General features: G+C 31.0%; 3 protein-coding genes across 3 annotated transcripts; 1 reads left to right on the forward strand and 2 right to left on the reverse strand.

Annotated features, from left to right (window-relative positions):
* Positions 1-1,027: 1,027 nt before the first annotated feature.
* On the reverse strand, positions 1,028-3,333 carry LOC102580049 (protein TIFY 10A). The gene is made up of 2 exons (XM_006345194.2): positions 3,090-3,333; positions 1,028-2,021 (listed from the first exon to the last, which is right to left on the reverse strand). Exons 1-2 carry the CDS (start codon positions 3,244-3,246, stop codon positions 1,414-1,416), a joined length of 765 nt encoding a protein of 254 aa, XP_006345256.1. The 5' UTR covers positions 3,247-3,333; the 3' UTR covers positions 1,028-1,413.
* A 6,120-nt stretch (positions 3,334-9,453) lies between these two features.
* On the reverse strand, positions 9,454-16,511 carry LOC102580373 (probable polygalacturonase). The gene is made up of 5 exons (XM_006345195.2): positions 15,704-16,511; positions 13,003-13,123; positions 11,381-11,629; positions 10,815-10,968; positions 9,454-10,189 (listed from the first exon to the last, which is right to left on the reverse strand). The coding sequence occupies exons 1-5, from the start codon at positions 16,139-16,141 to the stop codon at positions 9,664-9,666; spliced, it is 1,488 nt and encodes a 495-aa protein (XP_006345257.1). The 5' UTR covers positions 16,142-16,511; the 3' UTR covers positions 9,454-9,663.
* A 4,803-nt stretch (positions 16,512-21,314) lies between these two features.
* LOC102580711 (chlorophyll a-b binding protein, chloroplastic) lies at positions 21,315-23,844 on the forward strand. The gene is made up of 5 exons (XM_006345196.2): positions 21,315-21,436; positions 22,129-22,293; positions 22,597-22,634; positions 23,073-23,587; positions 23,688-23,844. The coding sequence occupies exons 1-5, from the start codon at positions 21,390-21,392 to the stop codon at positions 23,703-23,705; spliced, it is 783 nt and encodes a 260-aa protein (XP_006345258.1). The 5' UTR covers positions 21,315-21,389; the 3' UTR covers positions 23,706-23,844.
* Positions 23,845-24,337: the final 493 nt, after the last annotated feature.

Genomic DNA, 24,337 nt, shown 5'->3' on the forward strand with positions numbered 1-24,337 from the left:
GGTTGAATGTAAGAATATGAAGGGGAAGATTTGGTCAAATTTGAGGGGAGATAAATATGTTTTATGGTCACATTACAAATGTTCTTTAGCTAAATGGCCTTTTCAATTGAATTTAAAAAAAATAGGAAATTGGTAAATGAAATATATGTTATTATAGAGTTTGGATCTGCCATTTCAATCAATCTCTTGCCACTCAATACTATCGTTGATGTAAATCGTAAGGAGTCTTGATCTCGTACCAAATCAAGACGTCATTTCATTTTCGTAATGATAATGAGTGCATTTAATTGAATGAAGAAAAGCCACCAATTTCTGACTTTAATTGGGTATTGTAAACATTATTAGAGTTTGGCCAAGAAGAACAAAGTAAAATGTGCAAAATTTTCTGAAATTATGTATTTGGTCAATTATTGGAGGCCAACAATATGGTCATACCAAACCAATTATACAATATAACATATCATGTGAAACACATATTAAATTATAAATCATAATATAAAATTTCTAGCAGGCATCTTTGACCTTACCCTACAAATAGGTGTACCTTGTTTGATTATTATTTCCATTTCCCATTTTTAAGTTCATATTATTTTGTATATGCATTTTTTTTTTATAATGGTGATGTCTAGACAAGTTGGTTGTGTAAGTTGACTATTTCACTAAACACTTAATAACTTGACACATCAAGGTTAAAATAAATCACCTAACAATTCATGTTTCTATTAGAATTTGAACTCTGATCTTGTATGATTTTCGAACCTACGATTTAAGTGTATGTTGCTCAAAATTTCCAAAAATGATGTTGTATTCGTGTTAGATCCTCCAAAGTGTATTACTATTGAAGGATTGACACGACCCCGATTTACATTTTTGAAGAGTTCGAGCAGTACTTTGAGCTCATCCCATAAGTTCAAATCTTGAAAATGATATCAATTTATTGCTTTATTTCAAGAAAAAACCCAAGACCATACAAGAAAATCACAACACAAATACAAATAGAAAGACAAAGTAACTTGACTTAAGACACTAAAAACAAAAGCAATGAACCTTGATGAGTTTAAATAATAGTACATATATATATGATATGAGGTACTTAACAACAAACATCCTTAGTCTTGATTACAAAAAAATGTTAAAAATAATATTTCATAGTTAGATCAAAGTGGCTTCAATCAATCTTGAATCCAACCAAAAAAAGAAAGAAAAAAAAAAACCAAAAACTTGGTCATCTAATAGTAGTATATCAAAGCAATAGGCCTATAATCTTCAGGTCAATCTGGTGTACTAAGCTCTGACACCTTTCCACAGCTCGAACCTGATACATCTTGATCGCATAACACTAACTTTACCAGTTACGTCACGTCAAGACTCCCCTTCTTCAATCATCAAAAAATGAAAATCCAAGAATAGTAACTAAAAGTATTGCTCAGTTTTAACAAATTGAGCACCTAATCCCAACCATGCCTTGTTTTCCTCATTCTTGGATTTCTTGTTGCTGGAGATTTGGTATGGTGCAATTGATGTTACTCTATCTTTCCTTTTCTCCAAGAATCTTGTAAGTGAATTCCGCCTCGCGATTGGTAAATCAGCAACAGAAGGCTGTGGCATTGACACTTGACACTTTGGGAGTTCTTGAATCAATTTGTTACCAAAATTTGCACCAGATTGATCAGATGTTTTTTGATTCTTCATCATAGTATAAGTGAAGTTGTTTGTGGGGTTTTGTTTGTTGGCTAATTTCATGATCTCATTTGCTTTATCAGCTGGAAAATCATCAAAAACAATGACTTGTCCACCATAAAAAATGGTCATTTGTGCCTTTTCTGGTTGATCAAATTTCCAAGATTCAGTCTTTTTTGTGGATTGTTCTTTGGAGAAATCAAATTCTTGAGGGAAAAGATTCATGGGTTTTTGAGGATTTGTTTCAACGGACGACGATGACGACGATGAATCACTTGATTTCTCAATCATTGGCAACAAATTCATAGTAGTTGTAGTGGTGGTAGCTGTTTGTTGAGATCCTGTTTTCAAGAAACATGGAAAGTTTCATCAGTTTCAGAAACCAAAAATGAAAAAGTTACAATCTTTGTAACCAGAAACATAAGAACATAGCGGAATTAGAATTTCGAGTTTATAAGGATTTTCAAGAAAACTGTTTGTATTTGTGTTTAAAAGTTTTTAAGTTTTGATCAAAAGCTATTGAGTTGTGTTGAACTTGTAGCTCCGCCCTGCTTAGATTAGCTACAATCTTTGCAACCATAAACATGAAAAACTATTTCCAAAAACCAAAAAGGAGAGGCGGAGTTAGGATCTCGATTTTATGAGTTCTAAATTTCAGAAAAGATAGTTTATTGTTCTATTAATTAGTACTATTTACCTATTAAGTAAAAATTTTAAACACAAATAAAAAGTTTTGACCAAAACTATTGAGTTATGTTGAACTCGTTAACAAACTTGTAGCTCATCTTTGCAACCAGAAACATGAGAAAAATACTTCCAAAAACATAAATTTTGAAACTTAATGTTCAAATATCTACTTGATCATGAAATATGATCAGATCTTCAAATATTTTCAAGTTCCCAAAAATTGATCCCAGACTTTCGTCTTTCACTCACAAAACTTCAATTATTTTCAAGTAAAATACGCATCCAAACACAACTTCAAAAACTCAAGTTTCAATTTCAAAATCTACGACCAGTAGTTGCTATGGGAAGGATATAATATACACAGACCTTACCAATACCTCGAGAAGGTAGAGAGGCTGTTTCCGAACAATAAATACTTTTAAAAAACCCAAAAGCTACAATCTTTACAACCATAAACATGAACAAATCCTTTCAAAAACCAAAAAAGCTACAATCTTTGCAACAAGAAACATGAACAAATACTCCCCAAAACCAAAAAAAGCTACAATCTTTGCAACCAGAAACATGAACAAATCCTTTCAACAACCAAAAAAAAAGCTACTTCCTCTATTCCAATTTATGCACACTTTATGTTTTTTGAGAGCCAAACAGTTTAAGTTAAAATTACATCTATAAAGTTAAAAAAATTACATTTTTTTCAAAAAAAAAAAAAAAGAACATACCGGTTGGTTCAAAAGTAGTTTTGTAGATACCAAGATTATTAAGATCTCCAACAGAACCTTTTTTCTTCAAGAATTGGCTCAAAAGGTTACAAGTCTGAGAAAACTGAGATTTCTGTCCGGTCACCTTGCCGGAATCCACATTTTCCGATGACCCCATCTTGTTTTTCCGGCAACAAAAAATGAAATATTTGAAAAGTTGAAATAGCAAGAAATGCTTTTGTGAACTGTTTGGATGAAGAATAATGTTTTGAGTATAATGTGTATATATAAGGGGGTGGGGTAGGGTAGAGGGGGTGGGCTGTGGGTTTTTTTTTTAATTTTTTTTTATTATTAATGAGAAACACATGTTTGTTTGAATTACTTTTCTGTTTGATTTTGAAAAGGAAATGAAATAATTAAATGACAAAAACAAAAAAAGAAAAAAGTAAAAAGACATATTTCAAACACGTTTTGTATTCTTTCTTGGGAAAATAAAAAAAAAGACACTGTATATTGCGTGTTCCTTGGTTACCTTATATTTTGTAAATTGCCCTTATTCTTCTTTATATTTACGATATTTGCCCTTTCGGGGGTAGGAGAAAGGGAAATGAGGGAGGAGATTCGAAGTTGTGGAATCAAATACTTATCAACAAGCCGTTAATAATACAATTAATATTTTACGCTTTTTAGATGAGATGATCATATATTTTAACAGAATTTTGGAGTGTTGCCAATCCATCCGCGAACTCTTTTTTCTCTGGGTAGTGGAGAGACCGGTGCTGAGATTGAATCATACCATCACTCATATAAAAAATAAATAAATTATATGCTTGGTCTATAAAAAGAATCAATTTATTTGTAAGAGTTTTTTTTTAATGAAATGGTTACACACTATAGTACAATGTAAAATTTAGATAGTCAATAATTGAGCTAATAAGATTCACTCTCTTTTCTGTTAACTTTCTCTTAGTTTCTTTTTTCTTTTGTTCTTTCAATAATGTCTGAATAATCCTTCAACTTATAGTAATTGACTATTAAAATAACTTAATTTTATTTTATATTTTCTGGTTACAATTTTGATACATATTTAAAAGTGTGATAGTGGTAAACTTCTAGGAAAGAAATATTCTAAAAGTTCAAATAATAATAGTTAGATTTATTTAGGACACAATATATCTAAAATTGGATGACCATGAAAGTTAATTAAGGAGAAGCGAAGTTGATGATTATGTTAAGTTGAGGTTATTAATATGGTATTTTATCAGTAATTGGATCGACAAATATCGTTGGATAGCTATGAATAAATGAATTGCCTTTATTGAATCTATTCTTACTAAATATATCCTAAGAAAAAAAAAGGTCAATTTTTGAAGGTGCTTGAAAATGAGGTTTCACAATCTTCGAATTTCTTTCGAAAGGCAAAATAAACTTAATTACGAAAGTATTACTTATATCAAATCAAGATAGTGAATTTGCAAATAAAAATACACAATTTGAATTGGTATTTCTTAATTTATGTTCTAGTACCTGATCCGTGACCTGATTTGGTTGGACAACCTGTCGTAAAATAGTTATAGTTCTTTATTCCGATGTCAGGTTGACAAATGATTTAGTCCGTTGAAAACTAGACCGTAGAACTATGTAAAATGTCCTCTAACTCCTTATATATTGTAAGATATGCTCATTCCTAATCAAATCGTAAATAATATTTTATGTCAAAACTTCTTTATAATAAACCGTCACTTAAGATTTTTGTTTCAAAAGCTCCCTTCAGCCTCTAACTTCCATCTAAGAATTTCAAGTGACTTTATATAATTATTCATTAGTATAATCAACTAATTATCATTATCCGCCGATAACTTAATGACGATTGACTTGAATTACGATAAATCCACTTGTCAAACAAAATTTTGTTATTTCAAACATTACAAAATTATGGGGCGTTTACATTTGAGATTTTGTGGGATTCTACCAGAGAAGTTTTTAATTCAATTAGGATTTTTGGATACTACTTTAATTTACCTAAACCCCACCTCACTTGAATATGCATCTCGAAAAGTCTATAAACTCATAAAATATTGATCACAAAGATCATATCAAGACACTACACCAAAAATGATATTTACCGACAATTAATTAATAACAATAGCTGAATTGCCACTAGATGTGTTCTTTTAGAGGCAATTAGCAGCGACATCAAATTCAATGCCAATTAACTAATGTCGGTAAAGACACTAGCATTCTTTGTTAATGTACAGATGTATTGCCGCTAAAAACTATTTTTATTATAGTGAAATGTGACCGAACTTTTCTTGACAATCAAATACTTAAAATCCACAAAATCCTTTTACGAAGAATAAATAATCTCAAAAAAATTCACATTATTTTATTTGAGAAAAACGTTATTCTTGAATCACGATAAAATATTAGAAGAGAAGAATTAAGAGATAGATTTATATCCACATATATAAAGGTACGAAAGGTAAATTCACGTGGCCTCCATCAATTTATTTAAAATCTAACACCATTAAAGTTGTACCATTTTACTCGTGACATATTAAGTAGCGGCTAGTACATAAAGGGGCATTAAAGTTGTAGTACCATTTATTTAAAATGTAACACCATTTTACTCGTGACATATTTTGAGACGAAAAAAGTATTTATCATCATTAGTTATTTATACTAAATTTATGTAATTTCTTGTATTTAAATAATTTAAATAGTGAATATATATATATTAATTCATAATGTTTAAGTGATATTATTGTATATTCATATTAATGATTATATATTCATTGATTTGATATACTTATATGTGTGAGTTGATACCAATAACAAAATAATAAATAGTGTTTTTTTCTTCGATATACTAAAGTGAATAAATAAAAAATGAAAATTCATTTGTGAGTTAAAATAAAAAACACACATGAACAATTATTTTTTGTCAGTTTCACATGTTAATTATTAGTTATTCTTTTTTTTCTTACCGAAATTATTATCATCTATGAATTAAAACACACCTCAAAATTAATTATTTGATAGTTGAAGTGTGAAACTCATTGGAAAGTAATTGTTCAGGTGTGTTTTTTATCATCATCTCTTTATTTGTAATACTAAATAAATAAAAATGAACGAAGAAAGAAATATCATAAATGGATTGATATGTAATACCCTATCTCTATGATCTTATCAAAAAAAAAATCACCATCAAGAAAACTACATAAAAGTGATTAATTTGGATCGTTTACTTATTCAACATAAAAGAAAATGTATCACAAGAAAAGTCAAGTTTTTTTCTAGAATTTCATTTATCCAATCACATGTTTGACATAAAATTGGAACTATAGTAAATCAATTTTGAGAAACAAAAATAGTACAAATATTATCTTTAATTAAATGGAAATTCCGCAGAGTATGACTTATATGAGTTCATGGTCCCAAATTAGTTGACTCTAAAGTATTTAAAAAATAATAATTCATACCTCCAAATTCTTTTTTGAGTGCTTGGATTATTTATTTTTATTATAAGAAATAATTAGTAATAACGTGTTGTTGATTTGGTCTATAATATTCTCGAATTGTCCTTATATTTTCCATTTGTGATTTAAATAATATATAAGTCCTTCACCTAAAAGCTATATATAGCCTATTAATTGTGACTTGTTAAATAATGTTTTTAATTAAGCTTAGCATATAATCTGATATTTTTAATTTATTCCACCAACTTGTGCTCCTTAATCTTTATATTATCTTTACTTCACTCTAGCACACAACTAATAATAACAATAATATTGAATTATCATATTTTTGCGAGTTTCACATCATAATTTTCAGTTGTTTACTTTTTTTTTTTTTACTTGAACAAGTATTTTCTACGTATTAAAATACACTTAATTTAATAGATTATGATAGTTAAGGTATGAAAACGAAACAATAGATAGATGTCGACGTACTTAGTTAACTTCAATGTGTGTTTTAATACATAGATGATGATAGTTCAGGTAAGAAAATGAAATATAGTGATAGTTCATGCAAGAAAAAAAACAATTTATAGTTAATATGTGAAACTCGCGAAAATAATAATACTTTAAACGTGTTTTTAATCATTAGTTTGAATAATCATGATAATAATGTTGTCATTGTTAATTTATATTTATCATTAAAAGGATCAAATTCTTTAGGAGTCAGATGTGATTAATCGCGAAAAGTTAGTAATAAGCAAATGAAACACAACAAAGACTACGTACTAAGGCAGTCTACAAATTCTTACCGTGATCTCAAGTTATAATATATTTAAATTTATAGTAAAATATTTAATAAATATCTTAATGCATATACAAAGGTTATTGAATTCTCGTTAATTATATATTATACACACATTTCTAGCGGAAACACTCCCAATTGATTATTTTTATTTTTAAAAATTTAAACTCAAAACTTCCGATTAAATATAAAAAATTCTAAATCATCCCGCCATAACTTATGTTGGTAGAATATTTATTATTGTCAAACAAGAATAAATGTGCCTGTACGTGTTGAAATAATTCAAGAGAAAAAAAAAGATACACAAAATAGGACAATGAATCATAAATATGGGTGTCCTATATATCTATAGAAAAAAGTATATACAATAAATATAGTGCTAACACATGTTGCACGAGGCATTGGACAAAATAAGATAGGTGACTCATTCAATACATATTTGAACCGCCGAGGATTACGGTGAAATGAATAAAATCACGTTATTTTTAATTAGATATGTCGAGTTCGAGTTATAAGTATAACGATAATAACATATCTAGTGAAATTTCATAAGTGAAGTTTGGGAGAGATAAAAAAGTTGTACTGGTAATGTTTTGAAATATCGAATACCATATAAAATAATATGAATATCAAACACGGGATGAAAATGGAATCTAGATAGTGTTGTACACTTGGTGATGTTTCCAGGAAACATCTTGAAACAATGACCTCTTAGCTTATTCCTTTTTACTTCCTTTTCACAAATAGAACAAAAGTATAAAAAAATATTTGTAGTAATATTTAATTTTTAAATACTAGTTAAAAGATTAACGGCTCTGAGTTATCGATCTGTCATAATAAAATCTTATAAAATAGATGAATTTTCTTGCAAAATGTATTCTCCGAGTAAACCCTAGCCGCGGTTGTATTAATATGAAAAATCTTGTTTACAATATTTATAAGTAGACTCGATTAAATTTCGATCCCATTTTTAAACATAAATCTCAAGTGCAAATTTTGGAAATGAAGAAACTCTTTAATTATAGATTCTTTTATTCAATGTGAATTCAAATTGACGGGACAACAAATTCTACTAATATTTAATTGAAAGTAGTTAAATAATGTTACAATTTATTTTTATTTTTAAAAAATACTCCATGTCTTAAATTATTGTTGCAAAAGTAATGCTTAAAGAATCTAGATTGTTGAGTAAAATTTTTCATTTTTTTAATTATATATCTTTAATATATTCTCTTTTGTAGGGAAGAAGACAATTTTTTTAAACCACCACATTTATCTTAATGGAGTTAAACAATTTCCATGCACTTTCCTATATTTGAAAATTGTGGCATAAGTGTACCTTCCTGGAAAAAGGGAAGATAAAAAAATAAATTATATGCAAAATCTTCTTTCCTACTAATAATAGTAATTATTTTATTAAAATTTAAATTAAGTGATTGTATAGGAATTAAAAGTCATGTTTATCGATGAGGATTCAGTTTATATATTCTTGAGTAGTTTTGTTTCTTTTAAGTTTGTTAAAAGTGAATATTTTTTATTTCCGTCAAATATTTAATAAACTATTTGCCAGATTTGATGAGAACAATGATAATAAATAAAAGGAATTTAACGAAAATAATAGTAATAAAAGAAATATGTCACTTTGGTTTTAATCAAATAGTAGCCAAATTAATGTAAAAAAAGACGGTTTGATGCACTAAATTTTCGCTATGTATGGAACCCAAAGAAAAACCGGACCACAAAGATTTTATTATACGTAGCCTTATCTAGTATTTCTACAAGAGAGTGTTTCCACAGCTCGAACCAATGACAATAACCAAAACAAATATAAAAAACATAGCCCAATGCATTAAACTCCCACTATGTACATAGTCGGAGGAAGGATCGAACCACAAAGATCTATTGTACGTAACTTTATCCTGCAATTCTACGAGAGTGTTTCCATAGCTTGTGACCCCGACAATAGCCAAACTAATGTCAAAAAAAAAGTCTGGTGGACTAGAGGACACAAGGACCCGATGAAGAGCCGGATCACAAGAATCTATTATATTTGCAACCTTACTAACATTTCTACTAGAGGATGTTTCCATAGCTTGAACGCGTGACAATAGCCAAACTAATGTACCATAAAAGACTAGTAAAAACATTAACTTTATGGAACAAAGATTCTGTACAGGAACAAAGGAACTGTTCTTTACATTGGATCTGTGGGTTTGAATACATCAAAAGGACTTCTTTCTGTATGTATAATGCAGAGAACAAAATGTTAAAAAAAAAGAAGCACAGCCCGGTGCACTAAGCTCCCACTATGCAGGCAGTCCGTGGAATCAGTTCAAATGTCATAATCTATGTCTGTTGCGTTTTGAGCATCAGAACGTCTGATCAGATGTCCTTGTTCGTCATATAGATCGAGGTTCTTGCAAGGGGCAGGGAAGATAGTCCCTATAACACGACCTTGAACGTAAGCACACTGGAATATATGCTTCTTCTTGTACGTTAACCCAACAGACATATCTCTGAAAGTGACGTTTCTCACCCAGATTTCTTTGCTACCGTGGATTTGAACAGGCACGCGAACTCCCTCACCGTGGATTGTTGTGTAGCTTATGTTTTCCAGTAATGGGACAGCTTTGGGGTCAAAACTCTCGTCAGCATGTTCATTGTAATCTGTTTTGATGACAATTCCCACCCTAACGTTTTCAAATGTCAAGTTCTTGTATGTTATATCTCGAACGTATCCTCCTCTTCCAGGTGCTGTTTTGATGCGTACACCACGTCTCGAGTTCCAGATAAAGAGGTTTTCCACAGTGACATTTGACACTCCACCAGACATCTCACTTCCTATTGATACACCGGCACTGCCATGTCGTTCACTCAGAGTTAGTTCCTAGTAATATATTGGCATAAAACATAAATATATACTCAAACATGGCCTCCACTGCCACTGGCAAGCACTCCAACTTTGTGAGTGCACATCTAGACACCTCAACGGGCAACTAAACACTCCAATTCGTCCCCATTGTGTCTCACGGACACTCTAAGCTGACGTGACACAATTTTTGGATTCTAGATGATTATTTTGTACGTTGGAGTGTTTAACTGACACACAGTGGAAGACAAGTTGAGGTGTCTATATGTGCACTCTCAAAGTTGGAATGCTCACTTGCCAGCTGAGGCCAAGTTTGAGTGTCTCTTTATGTGTTATGCCTTAGCGACAATCAATCAACAAAACTTCAGTCCGATAATAGTTGTAAGACATTACTAAAACGATCATTGACCAAAAAAAGGTTATGCCTCATCAAACCAACAAGTGGCTGATCAGCAGGCCAACTGTCAATGCTCAAAGAACATTTGCTCAAATGTAAGAAGAGAAAAAAGGGATTTGATTTTTTGAACATCTATAACACCCCCGGATGCAATTGTTGTCAGACACATCCAATCATGAAAGAAATGTAAATGATCATGCCTATATGGAAACCTCACCTGACATTGGAACGGATGACAAGATTTCGAATGAGTATATTCTTTGAAGGACGTCCATAAGCAATTCCATACTGATCCCATCCACTCTTTATTGCGATGCCATCATCACCAACGCTGATGTAACAGTTCTCTATCAACACATCTTCACAAGAATCTGCTCACTCCATTAAAATACATTAGAAGCTTATACTGAGTGAATATTAGAGTTTTTTAGAGTAATGTCAACATAAGACACGCATTTCAGCAAAACCCTGTCCAGAACTTAATCTTTTTGCTAAAAAAGGATCGCATTGAACTGAAAGATACAGCAAATTAATATGTCAAAACTTGAGCTGCTTAACCAACAACAACATACCCAATGTAGTCCTACAAGTGGGGTCTGGGAAGGATAGGATGTACGCAGACCTTACCCCTACCTTTGTGGCGTAGGGAGGCTGTTTCCAATAGACCCTCGATTCAGCAGAGAAATTTTTGAAGCAGGGAAAATATGATAGCAAAATAGATATGTCTATTTTTGCTATGCCTTAACTAACCCTTAAATATAACTAAACCTATCAAAGACTCACCTGGATCTATGCCATCAGTATTCGGAGCCCCAGCAATGGGTGCCAAGATGGTAACATTCCTGATTGTTACATTCTTGCAGTCATATGGATGGAGTGTCCAAAAGGGAGAATCTTGTAAAGTTATATTTGATATTAGTATGTCAGTAGACCACATGATCTGCACGAGCGGTCCTCGGGTATGGTTAAGAAGCTTCTGCCGGAATTTCTTCCACCATGCTTGACCCTGCCCATTAATAGTACCATTATGCCCTGTTAATGGAAACAACATATGCATAATTAGATCCAGCGGATGTTCCTGTATACTTTCACAAGCATTCAGAATACTTCAATCTAGAAAATCTGCCAAGTTATATTTGAGCATGTAGTAGGTACAAGATGCCTTCATTATTACTAAACCTTTACGAAACATGCAGCACATCTTATAAAGAATATCGATGAATGTGTGAAGGCAGAATCAATTAAGCAGCCATAAATAAAGAGGTTAAGTTTCTTTTAGCCAAATATCTCTGAAATTTTTATGAAGATGGAAACATTAAGAAAACAACACTTCCATTTTTGGCAACAAGAAAACTTTGGATCATCTCTTTCTCCTAGGGGTGGGTGCTTGGTTCTTCATTTTTTGGTTCTTCATTGGTACATATCAAACACCAAACCAAAATTAGTTCGGTTTGATTTTTTCAAATTCGGTTCAGTATGATTAATACTCCCTTAATGCCTAGGAAAAAAGGGTGATTTGCTCTTGAATACGCGAGATGATGTGAATTCTGCTCATATAGCGTTTTTAACTTCATATAGCAAGTTACATGAAGCATTACTTCATATTTTGGATGATGAATGATTTGAATATCAACTTTGCCTACACAGTTCACTATATATGTTTGATAACATGCCAAGATCATCGCAATGCCAATAATTAGAACATAGGACAATCAACAAGAAGCACAATCACATGTGTATGTTGTTGTAAAGTTTTGCTGTTAAAGCATAGCAATGCCAATAAAATGAACGACAAAGCTAGGAAAACAGAGTTCTGGTGTCTGAAAGCTCGGTTCTTCGGCTAACCAAAATACCAAGACACTAAAACCGAGAACCCAACCGAATTAATTTGGTCCGGTTTTTATGCCCACCCCTGCTTTCTCCCCAAAGTTCCCTTCATTTAAGAGATTATAATTTCAATTACAATAATACTATAAAAGAAGCTCTTTAGCAGTACTTATGGAGTAATTATTGACTAAGCACCAGCAATTGACAGCCCCTGGAGGAAAACTATGACAATAGAATCATACATGGACTTGCAACATGAGCGATCTCAATGATTTGCATCACTTAACTAACAGAAAATAAGATCCAAAAACAGATAGATTCAAATTTCCAGCAAAAACAACACTCATAGCAAGAAATCATCAAAGGATAACAATACAACTAACTACATAGCTAGTGTAATCCCACAAGTGGGGTCTGGGGAGAGTAGGATGTACACATACCTTACCCCTACCTTGGTGGGGTAGAGAGGCTGTTTCCGATAAATAATAAAAGGCATAAATCAAGGACTTTAAAATTTTAAAACATTGAGCTGTTTTTGAGAAGCTATAATTTCAAACTGAGGTCAGAGTTAAAAGCACCTGTGATTATCACGTCTTTCAGTTTTTGTCCATGGATTAAACTTCCATAGCGTGGTCCGCGATGCTCTCTTCCATACCCATATGAAGGTAGGGGAGGCATGAGAGGCCAGTACTTCTCATCCTGTTGAATGCCACAAATTGAAATAGAAATACAGAAATAAAATAGCTGCTGTTAATTCTCTACTAAAAGATGAAAAACCAGGCTTCAAATTAAGGGAGGTTACTCATGTTCCAGATGAGACATTATCAAGTTATTTTGATAGTCGAGAAAACAATTGCGAGAGAACAATATTTCCATAAGTTGGCAGAAAAATGTCAATGTAGTGACAAAATTGTAGTTCACTTTCCTTTGGCTAATTATAACTTGCAAACAAAAGGGAACTTTGCAGGCAAAACTGTTTCCACATAAAATGTTCCCTACACAACATTGCTCGGAACTGACTAGTAAATGGATAATTCTTAAGTTAAACTAGTCGGAACAACCAATTCATTTGTAAAGAATTCCTATGTTTTATGCAACAAGGCTATTCTAATGCACTTCCACCTGTCTGAAAAGGTCCTTATTCAATTCCACTATCATGAATAACCCAAACACAGAGACACACACACTGGGCAATTCGATCTGAAAACTGTTTAGTTATGGTTTTGTCTTGTTTTGCTTTTTTAACAATGCATATTTGGATTTGGTTTTGAATGAATCAGATTAGTGTGTGCTAGAAGGATTGTTTATGAAAAACCGTCTATTGGCTTGTTCTTTTTTACTTTTGTTTCCACTTTCCAGAAAGCAGAACCAGCTTTCTGTTTGGCTTGTCCACTGGAACGATTTGCACTTGAATCACTTAAATTTACATCAAATCGTTAGGGTCAACCAAATTACAAGATGAAGAATTAACTACAGGATTTTGCAGGCATCAATGAAATTATGTCACTCCCTTTTGAGTTTGTTAGAAGAGGCAATGCTTCAAAATTAGAGTAGGGGCCTTATGGCCAATCAACGTTTTATGACGTACCGGCATAACAACCTTAGGAGAGTCGTCTCAAGGCTCTAACTCGTAGCAGACTGCAGGCTACACAAGATGCTCAGAGGAAATACAAACCAACGTATTGTGCTATCTAAATTATAAGAAGAGAGCAAAATATAACACCCAGGCATTTAAATGTACAACGTATAACCTCCAGGAATTAGGCTATGACTCTAGAAGGCTACAAAATTTTAGATCGTAAAGTCTCTTTGCTGACAAAAGTTGGAAAATAAAGATAGCTAAGCTCTATATTAGAACCTTCTAGGAGAACCGTAAGACATATGAAGATGGAACACAGAATTAAAATAGGATGGTTGAAATGGATGAGTGCTATGGGAGTGTAATGCGATAGGAGGATGCCGACAAAAGCAGAGGAAGATTCAGAATTTTAATTTGATGGGTTCAATCTTTATGATTTTACTACTATACTTAATACACTTTTAGACTTATAAGTTCAAATATAATATTTACTGAAAAATTACTAAGCTCCATAGAAAATATTGGGTTCAATTGAACCCTTAGTTTGTTAGTTACATTCACCACTGGACATAAGTGAAAAGCATGTTCCACAAAACGGTTGTAAAACCAAAATTGTTACATGGTGAATATTGAGTCTCTAAGGTGAAAAAATATCCACTAGATGAGTGTTGCAAAAAAGTGGATGTTAAGATGGATGTGCAGATCTGACAGATAAGATCGGGTCGTTTGAGATGGTGTCACTAGGTAGATCATAATATAAAAGGCCAGAGTGTTATCCACAAAGAATACTACAAATGGAATTCTCAGCCACCATCATCACAAGAAACTGCACTAATCCTAACCTCTGAACAGTAAACATAAATTCGGAAATACATCCACACAAGATAATAGAAACTGTAAAAAAGATAGCACAGTTGAGGTGTTAGCAAACCATGGTTGGATGTCAAGTAGTTTTTCTTTTTTTTGATTACGTACGGTTGGAGTGAAGTAGTTGTAACCTTTTAAGCTTTCAGCTTCTTTATCACATACAACTTAAATAGCTCTCCTGTTCTTTTCTCTCTACTACATCATCTTCTTAAAAACAGATGATTGATTACTGATTTTAACGAAATCAACAGCATCTCTCACTTTTCATCAATCCAAAATAAACTCAATTAATCCAAAGCTAGCTGGACTATCAGTATCAGAGAAATCCAAGCTACCTCCCCAATCCACCAATAATCATAAAAGGCTTCCATAACTAACACTAAACAATTAGCTCGGTGATTTCCTCCCATCTATCCTAGCCTCAACGGACAGTGTTACCCGATGCATATGCTGGTGGGAGGTAGCAATACCCATGAAATCAGTCCAAGTGCGCCCAAACTGGCCCGAACACCACCAAAGTAACACTAAGCTATGTTGCTTGGACTCTCCAAAAACGATCCTGCATCCGTGTCGAATCCTTCAAAAAGGCACTACTTTTGAAGGATCCGACACACACCCGTTCACATTTTTTAAGAGTCCAAGCAACATAGACACTAAGCAATTAGAACTATGTGAAACTCAAAAGGTCTAAGCAAAGCCAACCAAACAATCAAATAAGAAACCACATACAATTAGCATAAATGAAAACAACAACATGAAACTTGCTAAGTTCATTAAGCAAAGATTAAAACTTTTAATGCTATAACATATTAATAAACTTGCTAAAAACTTACATCAATACCCAATATAACAGCTCCCTCAGCAAGGAACAGAGTCATATGGCTAGTAAGATTAAACGGCGCCGTCAGCCAATATCCCGGTGGCACATTGAGCTGCCCTCCACCTTTCTTCCCAAGTTTAGCAATAGCTAATATTGCTTTCTCAAACGCCTCCGTATTAACAGTTACACCATCCCCAACCCCACCAAAGTCCGTCAAGTTAAACGCCACCGGCCGGAACTTAGGTACCTCCTTCGCCGGAAAAACCCGCCGGAAAATCAAGATTCCGGCAGTAGCATCAACCTGCCACCAGAAAACGGTTACCAAGAACGCGATCCACACAGCAGTGACAATGGCTTTGTGGGTGGTGAAAACTGACGGCACCCATCGACGTGGGTGGTGATGGGGTTGCGTCCACCGCCACCAAAACGACGATGTTACTGTCTCCACCATATAATATATCAAAAAAGAATTAATCTTGGGATCTTAATCCAGAAAATTAAGAACAACCCAATTCCTAGAACCAATCAAAGATTCAATTTTTATACTTTTTTTTTCTTCTAAAAATTGCCAAGTAGAAAAACCAAGAAATCCAATGGGGTTTAAAGATTCATTAATGGAGTTTCAAGAATTGGAAGGTGAAGTGTAGTGGTCAGGATGAGTGGAATGGTTGAGGGAGATTGTGATAGGTTTTAGTGGAATGAGTACATTCAAAGGAAGAAGAAGAAGACTAGAACAATATAGTTTTTGATGGTCCATTGATTTTGATCAACATAAAAAGGTTTAGTGTTAATCTAGGTGACACTTAGCCTAATCTATTTAGGATTTTGCTTAAAGTTCATGTTAAACAAAATACATAGTAATACATAAATACTCCATTTATTTGGACCCCATCTCACATCTACGTCCTTAAATTGAACAAGTAGATATATACGTACTACGTGTCATAATACATATGAGTCCCACATTCTATGTTGTGTAGAACGTGAATTATCATATAAGATATGAAATAGAATGTGTGTACTTATTCAATTCTACACAAATTTAAGTGTTTATTTATACATAGAAGCCAGATGAAATCAAGTTAAATGACATATTTATATATTACTAGTATACGTACCCGCGCGTTGCGCGGATAATATAAAAGAAAGTGCTTATGTTATACATTATGTTCGAATATATATTATACACGATAATATCTCTCTTTCATCAGTTAGAGATTCAATGTACAATTTAAAATTAAAATTTGAAATAATAAGGGGCACTAAACCACTCTTCAAAATTCTCGATTGAACTAATGTTGTGATGCATATTATTTTTATTTTATATTTTAATTTAATTTTTGTAACTCAATGATAAATACTTTTTTTATGTGGTAAGTGACGGTAAAATTACAATGGTAAAACCTACTTCTAGTTCTAATTAATTAGCAGGTCAAAGAAATAATCAAATCGAGAATATGTATTGACTTAATACTTAACCACCTGAGTACTAATATGATTTTCTCAAAAATCTCAAATCATAAGTTACTAAATGATCATCACCTTTCACTATTTGGCATAAGAGACGACATTCTATGGGGTGCTTAATTATCAAATCTGCTTCTTTTCACAATAATGCTCTTAAGAAAAAAAAATCATTATTACAAAATCACGATAGAAATAATAGATACTATATGAAGCAATAGATACTAAATGTTTGCATTTTTTTTTATTTTCATATTTTGAAATTAGTTTTGCTAATTTAATATAAATTAATTTCTTAAAAAGACTCCATCATCCATTGTGGTAATTTTTTTATTTTTGTTTCAAATAAATTAATTTGATTTTTTTGTAAATTATTTTAAAATAAATACAGGTTGTCAATATTTTGACTTATTAAAAGTCAATTCTTTTATTGTTAGAGAAATGTCAATTTATTTAGTTTAGTTTTATGTTATTTTTTTAAAGATTATTTGTTAAAAACATTTGAAAGACTCCAAATCCTTTTTTTTTACGCTATTTCAATTTTTTTAATAATTTAATGTGTGAGTTTTTCTCTTTTGATAGAGTGTCATAATTTTAAAATGTATTGGTGAATTTGAAACTCAAAAATTCAATAACATATCATAAAAATGCGGTAATTATTTTTCAATAATTTACTATGTGAGTTTTCTCTTTTTGATAGAGTGTCATAATTTTAGAATAATTGGTGAACTGAAACTCAAAAATTCATGTGAAGCACGAGTTACATCTGTCATTGTAAAAATATGATAAAAATCTTCAATTTTTTCCGTGGATTAGAAAACTAATTAAATAATTAAACTAATTTTAATTTTGATTAAACTAATCTGGTTATATTTTATGTTTTAGTTTAAATTAATTATTATTACATTGACGGCTTATTAAATACCATTATTAGGTTTTATGAAATATGATATTTTAAATATTCAATATTAATTTTTCTTTCTTTTCAAAATTCTTTTAATAATATTAACTTTTCTTTCTTTTCAAATTCTTTTAATATTGTCCTAGAAATTATTAGGATTTAAATTAAAATTTTAGAAAAAAACTTTAATAATATTGTAAATTGACAGCTTTTGATTATGTCAATTGACAGTTTCTTTATTTATTTTATTATTTTTTTTGCATCTTTTTGTAAATTGATAGTTTTTAATAATTTTTTTGTTTTCTATTCTAAATTTAATTAATTGAAACTGAAAATTCGAGAATGTAATGAATTTTGTGCAATGGTGGGTTAATAATAATATAATAATGACAAAATTAAACATGTACATGTTTCTTCTCATTTTATGACTTCCACATATTTAGAAGAAAGAATGATCAAATAAAAAAATTTCATCAGATGATTTAATGTACTAAATAAAAACTTTTAAGGTTAATCGAAGAACTCTATACCTTCCCAATGCAAAAATTTCATCAGATGATTTAATGTACTAAATAAAAACTTTTAAGGTTAATCGAAGAACTCTATACCTTTTCAATGCATTTAGATTGATGACAACATTAATTGAGTTTAAATGGAGAAACATTTTTTATAAGAATTCTTGTAGCAAATCTCATAATTTGGATTTTATTTATGATAAAAAATATTTAATAGAAAGGGAAATAAAGACTCTCAAATTTTGAGTTTTACCTGGTTGAGAATTCTTCAATATGTGATAAAAGTGTACTTCAACCCTGTAAAATCATAGTTCTAATTTTATAATGTAGATAAAAATAATACGAATTTAGAAAGAAAACAAAAAGATGAATCAATTGAAAACACATTTCGAATTCATTTCGTAACAACACAAATATAAAACTGAGAACAAATATATGATCTGCATTCTTCTTCTTTTTTGGTAAAACTTAAAAGATCTTCTTTCATTTATAATTTTTTTCCCCTAAAAGTTTTTCAAGAAAATCAATAAATGCAAAATGATACAGAGATTGTGGAAAAGAATGAAAATTCTATCTATATGACTACACAACGGGTGGAAGTTACACTACTTTTGAATTGGCAGTTTTGTTTTTTTAAAATTATTGACTGTTTTTTTTTGTGATTTTAAAAATTTTAAAAGGCTCTTAAAATTTTATTTATTTGTTGCTTATAATTTTTTTAAAAGAAGCCAACGTGTGACAAATTCGGTTTCTTTTAATTGTGAAGTTTCATTGTTTTTTTTATTAAAAATTATTTCAAAAGTATTTAAAACTGCATATTTCGAAAGTATTTAAAAGCTGCAAATTTACATTTTAATTGTGATTTAAAAATTATTTTTAGAAAATATATAAAGGAACATGATAATATTTAGTTAGTTATTCACAATTATAGTCACAAATACATGGGATAAAACTATATATTCTAATTGTAATTCTAATTACAAAAAAAATAAGTAAATTTTTTTTTTTAACATTATTCGCATGTAGAATAAGTTATTTTTTAAAATTACCAACTAATGCATATTTAAAGTATTTTAAAATTTAAAACTTTAATTTTTAATACAAAAAAATGGAGAAATTTTGTAGTGTGCTGACATGTGGAACTTTTTACTTTTCCTTGTATATATAGATAGATTCTAATTACAAAAGATAATAAGTAAGAAAAAAATTTAAACATTATTCACGTGTAGAATAATTTATTTTTTAAAATTTAACCAACTAATGCATATTTAAAGTATTTTAAAATTTTAATTTTTAATACAAAAAAATGGAGAAATTTTGTAGTGCTGACATGTGGCACTTTTTACTTCTCCTTTTATATATAGATAGATGTTTAGAGAAAAATACGTCTAAACTATCACATTTTCACAATTTCTCATATTTAAACTCTGAAAACAATCTATAAAAAGAAGTAATGTAAGTTAAAAAAACAAAGTTAAAAAAAGCAACAAATAGTAACAGAACAACACAAATAATACTATAATCTATAATCAAACAACACAAAACAACTAATAATAATATAAATTAAAGAACATTCAATATAATATTCATTTTTAACATAATATTCATTTTTAACCAATGTAATTTTTCATATAGGATCATTAAACTATAATATTCATTTTAAACCAAAGTCACTTAATTTTATGTTATATAATATTAAAAAAACCCATAAAACTCTCACTATAGTAACAAAAAGGTACCCTATTAGACACTTTTACTTAAAAAGAAAAAAAAAACTTTCTTTAAATTTGATCTCTAAAAAAAAGAGTTCTAAAGTGAAATAAATAAATAAGCTAGTAGTAGATAATTTAGGAGTATATCTATTTGAGGTGCTTGTTAAATGTTAATAAATGAAGTAGAATTAAATATGTAAATAATCAATTTAACTACCAAAAAACGTTAAATTTAATTAGGCTAAATGTAGTTATCAATTTACTATGCACATCACTTCACAAACATCAATGCTCAATTAAGTCAGTCAACTTGAAAACCTGGTGGATTTTAGAATTGTTTTTGTTTAAGTTTGGAAAGAAATTTAATTTGTTAATTATTATAGCCAAGATATTTTCCTACTAATTTTAATTAATTAATTAATGTGATATAAATATATAATCTATCTAATTTCACTACAACAAAAATAACTTTTAGCGGTAATACATATGCACATTACCAAAGAGTGATAAACTTTTTATCGACATTAGTTAATTGTCATTGAATCCAATGTCACTATAGGTTTTAGGGACATTTACAAAGACTATTACCAAACATATTTAGTGATAATTTATCCGACACACTCTTAAGAAAATTTTAATTAGAGGTATTTTATTCAACTAATCTTAGTAATGTTACTTTGGAATTTTAAAATCTAACTAATTAATATTACTTTATATAGTTATTTAAAGTAACTAAACTCTCTTGATTTGCGAAAATGGAAAAGTTAAATGAAATATTTATTTTTGATACAGGGGTCAAGTAAAATGAAACGGAAGGACTATGACATATCCAGTGTAATGGTCTAGAAGGGTTATTCTATCTTGAGAAGGTAGAGACTATTTTCGATAAACTCTCTGGTCAAGTAAAACATATCAATTTTGTAAAAAAAAAAATCTTCTAATTCTGATTGGTCCATTTTTTGTGTTGTTGTAGTATGCTTCATCATCCATTTCACAATCTATGTAGATAAGCTTTTTGTCCTAAAAAAGCAGATGGCCAAAAATATTATACATTTCTCTTTTAAAAAAATTTACACATTGCCTTTGTTTTAGTCCTCATTTTCTTCCATGGCTTTAGCCATTCACTCCACAGCTTTTTCTAGCATCCCAATCAGGTCAGTAACATAAATTTAGCATTTTTTAAACTTTTTTTTGTTGTTAATTTGGTTGCATATTGAATACAAAATTTGTTAAATTGTGTGACCATCTTATCTAAAAGCTTAAGTTAGTAGAGAGAGCGTTGTTTTAGTTGCTCAATTATGTTATATGTTTCAATTTGCCGCCTCTGATTCTTTTTCATGAATCAAACACGTGGAAATGCTTTTTGCCTTTTGGGTTGTAGTTATATACATTGTATTGAATTGTGTGACTCTTTTATCTAAAATATAACGCTATTAGAGATAACACATTATTAGTTACTCGCTTATATTATATGTCTTAATGTGTCATCTCATTTGTGGGTCTGATTCTTTTTCATGAATCAAAAACGTGAAAATGTTTTTTGCTATTTGGGTTGCGGTTGTATATATCATGTTGGATTGTGTGACAATCTCATATGAATTCTTAATTAGAGAGAGAACACTTTTAGTTACTCAAGTATATTAGTAGTATGTTTTAACATACCCTCTCACCTGTGAGTCTAATTCTTTTTCATTATTCAAACGTTGAAATGCAGTTTTGCCTTTTAGGCCTATATAACTACCATATTGAATCACGTGATCGTCTCCTCTGAATGATTAAACTATTAGATCGTTAATTACTTAATTATATTATGTCTCAACGGATTCTGGTTTTTTTCTTGATTCAGGGAGCTACCAACAAAAACTTTTTCTGGGAAATTTACAACATGCGTGTTGTCTAAAAAAAGTAGATTGTATGCTGGTAAAGAAGTTTCAAGTGTTTGTGAACCACTTCCTCCAGATAGGCCATTATGGTTTCCTGGAAGTTCACCTCCAGAATGGCTTGATGGCAGGTTACATTAACCTCGTACTTTCTCCGTTTCAATTTATTTGTCTTACTTTCCTTTTTAGTCTGTTTTTTTAAAAAAAGGACGTCTCTTTCCTTTTTTAACAACTTTAACTTTCCACGTGACATGTTTAAGACCATGAGACTGAAGACACAAGATTCGAAAGTCGTGTTTACTTTCTTAAATTCTGTGTCAAGACAAAACCAGACAAAAAAACTGAAACGGAGGCAATGTCTTTAGTGTATTTTCTTCTTTCTAAGTGGTTCATTTTGCAGATTTTTTATTTGTTTTCTTGTTCTTGTATTGCAGTTTGCCTGGAGATTTTGGCTTTGATCCACTGGGATTAGGTACATAACATATAAGTTACTATTGAAAATTATGAGAAAGATTGAATTTTGATGCAATTCTTGGAGAAAAATGAGGAAGATTACATATCAGATTCAAGTTTTAGTAGGGTCGGAACTTATCCAACGAGTAATTTCACTACCTTAGGACCGTTATAGTTACAATATGGTCACTTGCTCCCCTGGTATCAGGTTACCAACTTCCTTGACCTCCGGGCATTGAGTAGGCATTAACCTCTATACATGGTCTTACCACTTTATGATGGCTTGTGTTTTTGGTAAACAATCGCCCGGACATGGTCACTCCTACTTTTTGATGAGAAGTTAGATCCAGATAGACCGTATCTTGTAAATTAGAAATTCGTTCTGTTTTCATTTCATTTATCCTTTCATTTGTATTCTTTTAATGACCGATAACTGTTTTTTTTTTCGTTCTTTCAGGATCTGATCCAGAGTTACTGAAATGGTTTGCTCAAGCTGAGCTAATACACAGCAGATGGGCAATGTTAGCAGTAGCTGGAATTCTAATCCCAGAATGGCTCGAAAGTCTTGGATTCATCGACAACTTTTCATGGTATGATGCTGGTGAAAGAGAGTATTTTGCAGATTCGACAACTTTATTTGTGGTGCAACTAGCCTTAATGGGATGGGTCGAGGGTCGTAGATGGGCTGATATTGTCAATCCAGGATGTGTTGACATTGAACCAAAAGTACCTCACAAGAAGAAACCAAAAACAGATGTTGGATATCCTGGTGGATTATGGTTTGATCCATTTATGTGGGGAAGAGGATCACCCGAACCGGTTATGGTGTTGAGAACTAAGGAGATCAAGAACGGTAGACTTGCTATGTTAGCCTTCGTTGGCTTTTGTTTTCAAGCTGTGTATACTGGACAAGGTCCTATTGAGAATCTAATGTCACATCTTGCTGATCCTGGCCATAACAACATATTCGCGGTACGAAAATTTACCATCATCTTGACAATTTTCAAGAATGTTGAGTTCAAATTATGTGTGATTTGTTCATTCTTAACGTTCATTTTGTTTGTTTTTGTAGGCTTTTACATCCCAATGATGGTTTTATATTCAAGATATAGAAGAGATTCATGATGTTGATGTTGATGTATTCATGTAAATGGAAAGGTTTCTGTAATTCATTCTTGACAAATATGACAATTCTGTATATTACTCCGTTCGTTTCAATTTATTTGTCTTACTTTCCTTTTAGTGATATGTTTAAGACTAGAAGATCTACACATCTTTACTTTTAACACCGCAAGAGAGTCAAAAGTTCGTGTCAAGTCAAAACTAGACAAACAAATTCAAACGAAGGGAGTATTATACACTGATTTTTGTTGTAGTCTTGAATCTAGAACTCAATGATTGGTTATGAAGGATGTGATGAAATGCAATTACGAGGTACGTGCAAACTGATCATGACATTAATTACCCGTCATTCTAAGACATGTGGGGTATATAGTCAAATCTTGATGGGCACTTATAACCCAATAAATGTAATGGTGGAAGGTAATAGGTACCTAATGAAATACACGAGAAGCGTGCAAACTGATCCAGACTCCCAACTTGAATTAAAAAAAAAAAAATCTCCCTAAAATTCTCTATTACCATAGACAAGGTCAATTCTAAAATTTGTTCACTCAATCAACATTGTGTGTCCTCAAACACCTATCCCCCCCACCCCACCCC

Source organism: Solanum tuberosum, unplaced genomic scaffold, assembly GCF_000226075.1.
Source record: "Solanum tuberosum cultivar DM 1-3 516 R44 unplaced genomic scaffold, SolTub_3.0 scf00063, whole genome shotgun sequence".
Classification (NCBI taxonomy): Eukaryota; Viridiplantae; Streptophyta; class Magnoliopsida; order Solanales; family Solanaceae; genus Solanum; species Solanum tuberosum.

Coding starts and splice junctions, on each gene's coding strand:
- LOC102580373 (XM_006345195.2), bottom strand. CDS start 16,141: ATGGTGGAGACAGTAACATCGTCGTTTTGGTGGCGGTGGACGCAACCC. Junction 13,124..15,703: donor CTGTTATATTGGGTATTGAT/GTAAGTTTTTAG, acceptor GGCATTCAACAG/GATGAGAAGTACTGGCCTCT. Junction 10,190..10,814: donor GTCATCCGTTCCAATGTCAG/GTGAGGTTTCCA, acceptor ACGACATGGCAG/TGCCGGTGTATCAATAGGAA.
- LOC102580049 (XM_006345194.2), bottom strand. CDS start 3,246: ATGGGGTCATCGGAAAATGTGGATTCCGGCAAGGTGACCGGACAGAAA. Junction 2,022..3,089: donor AACTACTTTTGAACCAACCG/GTATGTTCTTTT, acceptor TCTTGAAAACAG/GATCTCAACAAACAGCTACC.
- LOC102580711 (XM_006345196.2), top strand. CDS start 21,390: ATGGCTTTAGCCATTCACTCCACAGCTTTTTCTAGCATCCCAATCAG. Junction 22,294..22,596: donor CCAGAATGGCTTGATGGCAG/GTTACATTAACC, acceptor CTTGTATTGCAG/TTTGCCTGGAGATTTTGGCT. Junction 22,635..23,072: donor CTTTGATCCACTGGGATTAG/GTACATAACATA, acceptor TCGTTCTTTCAG/GATCTGATCCAGAGTTACTG.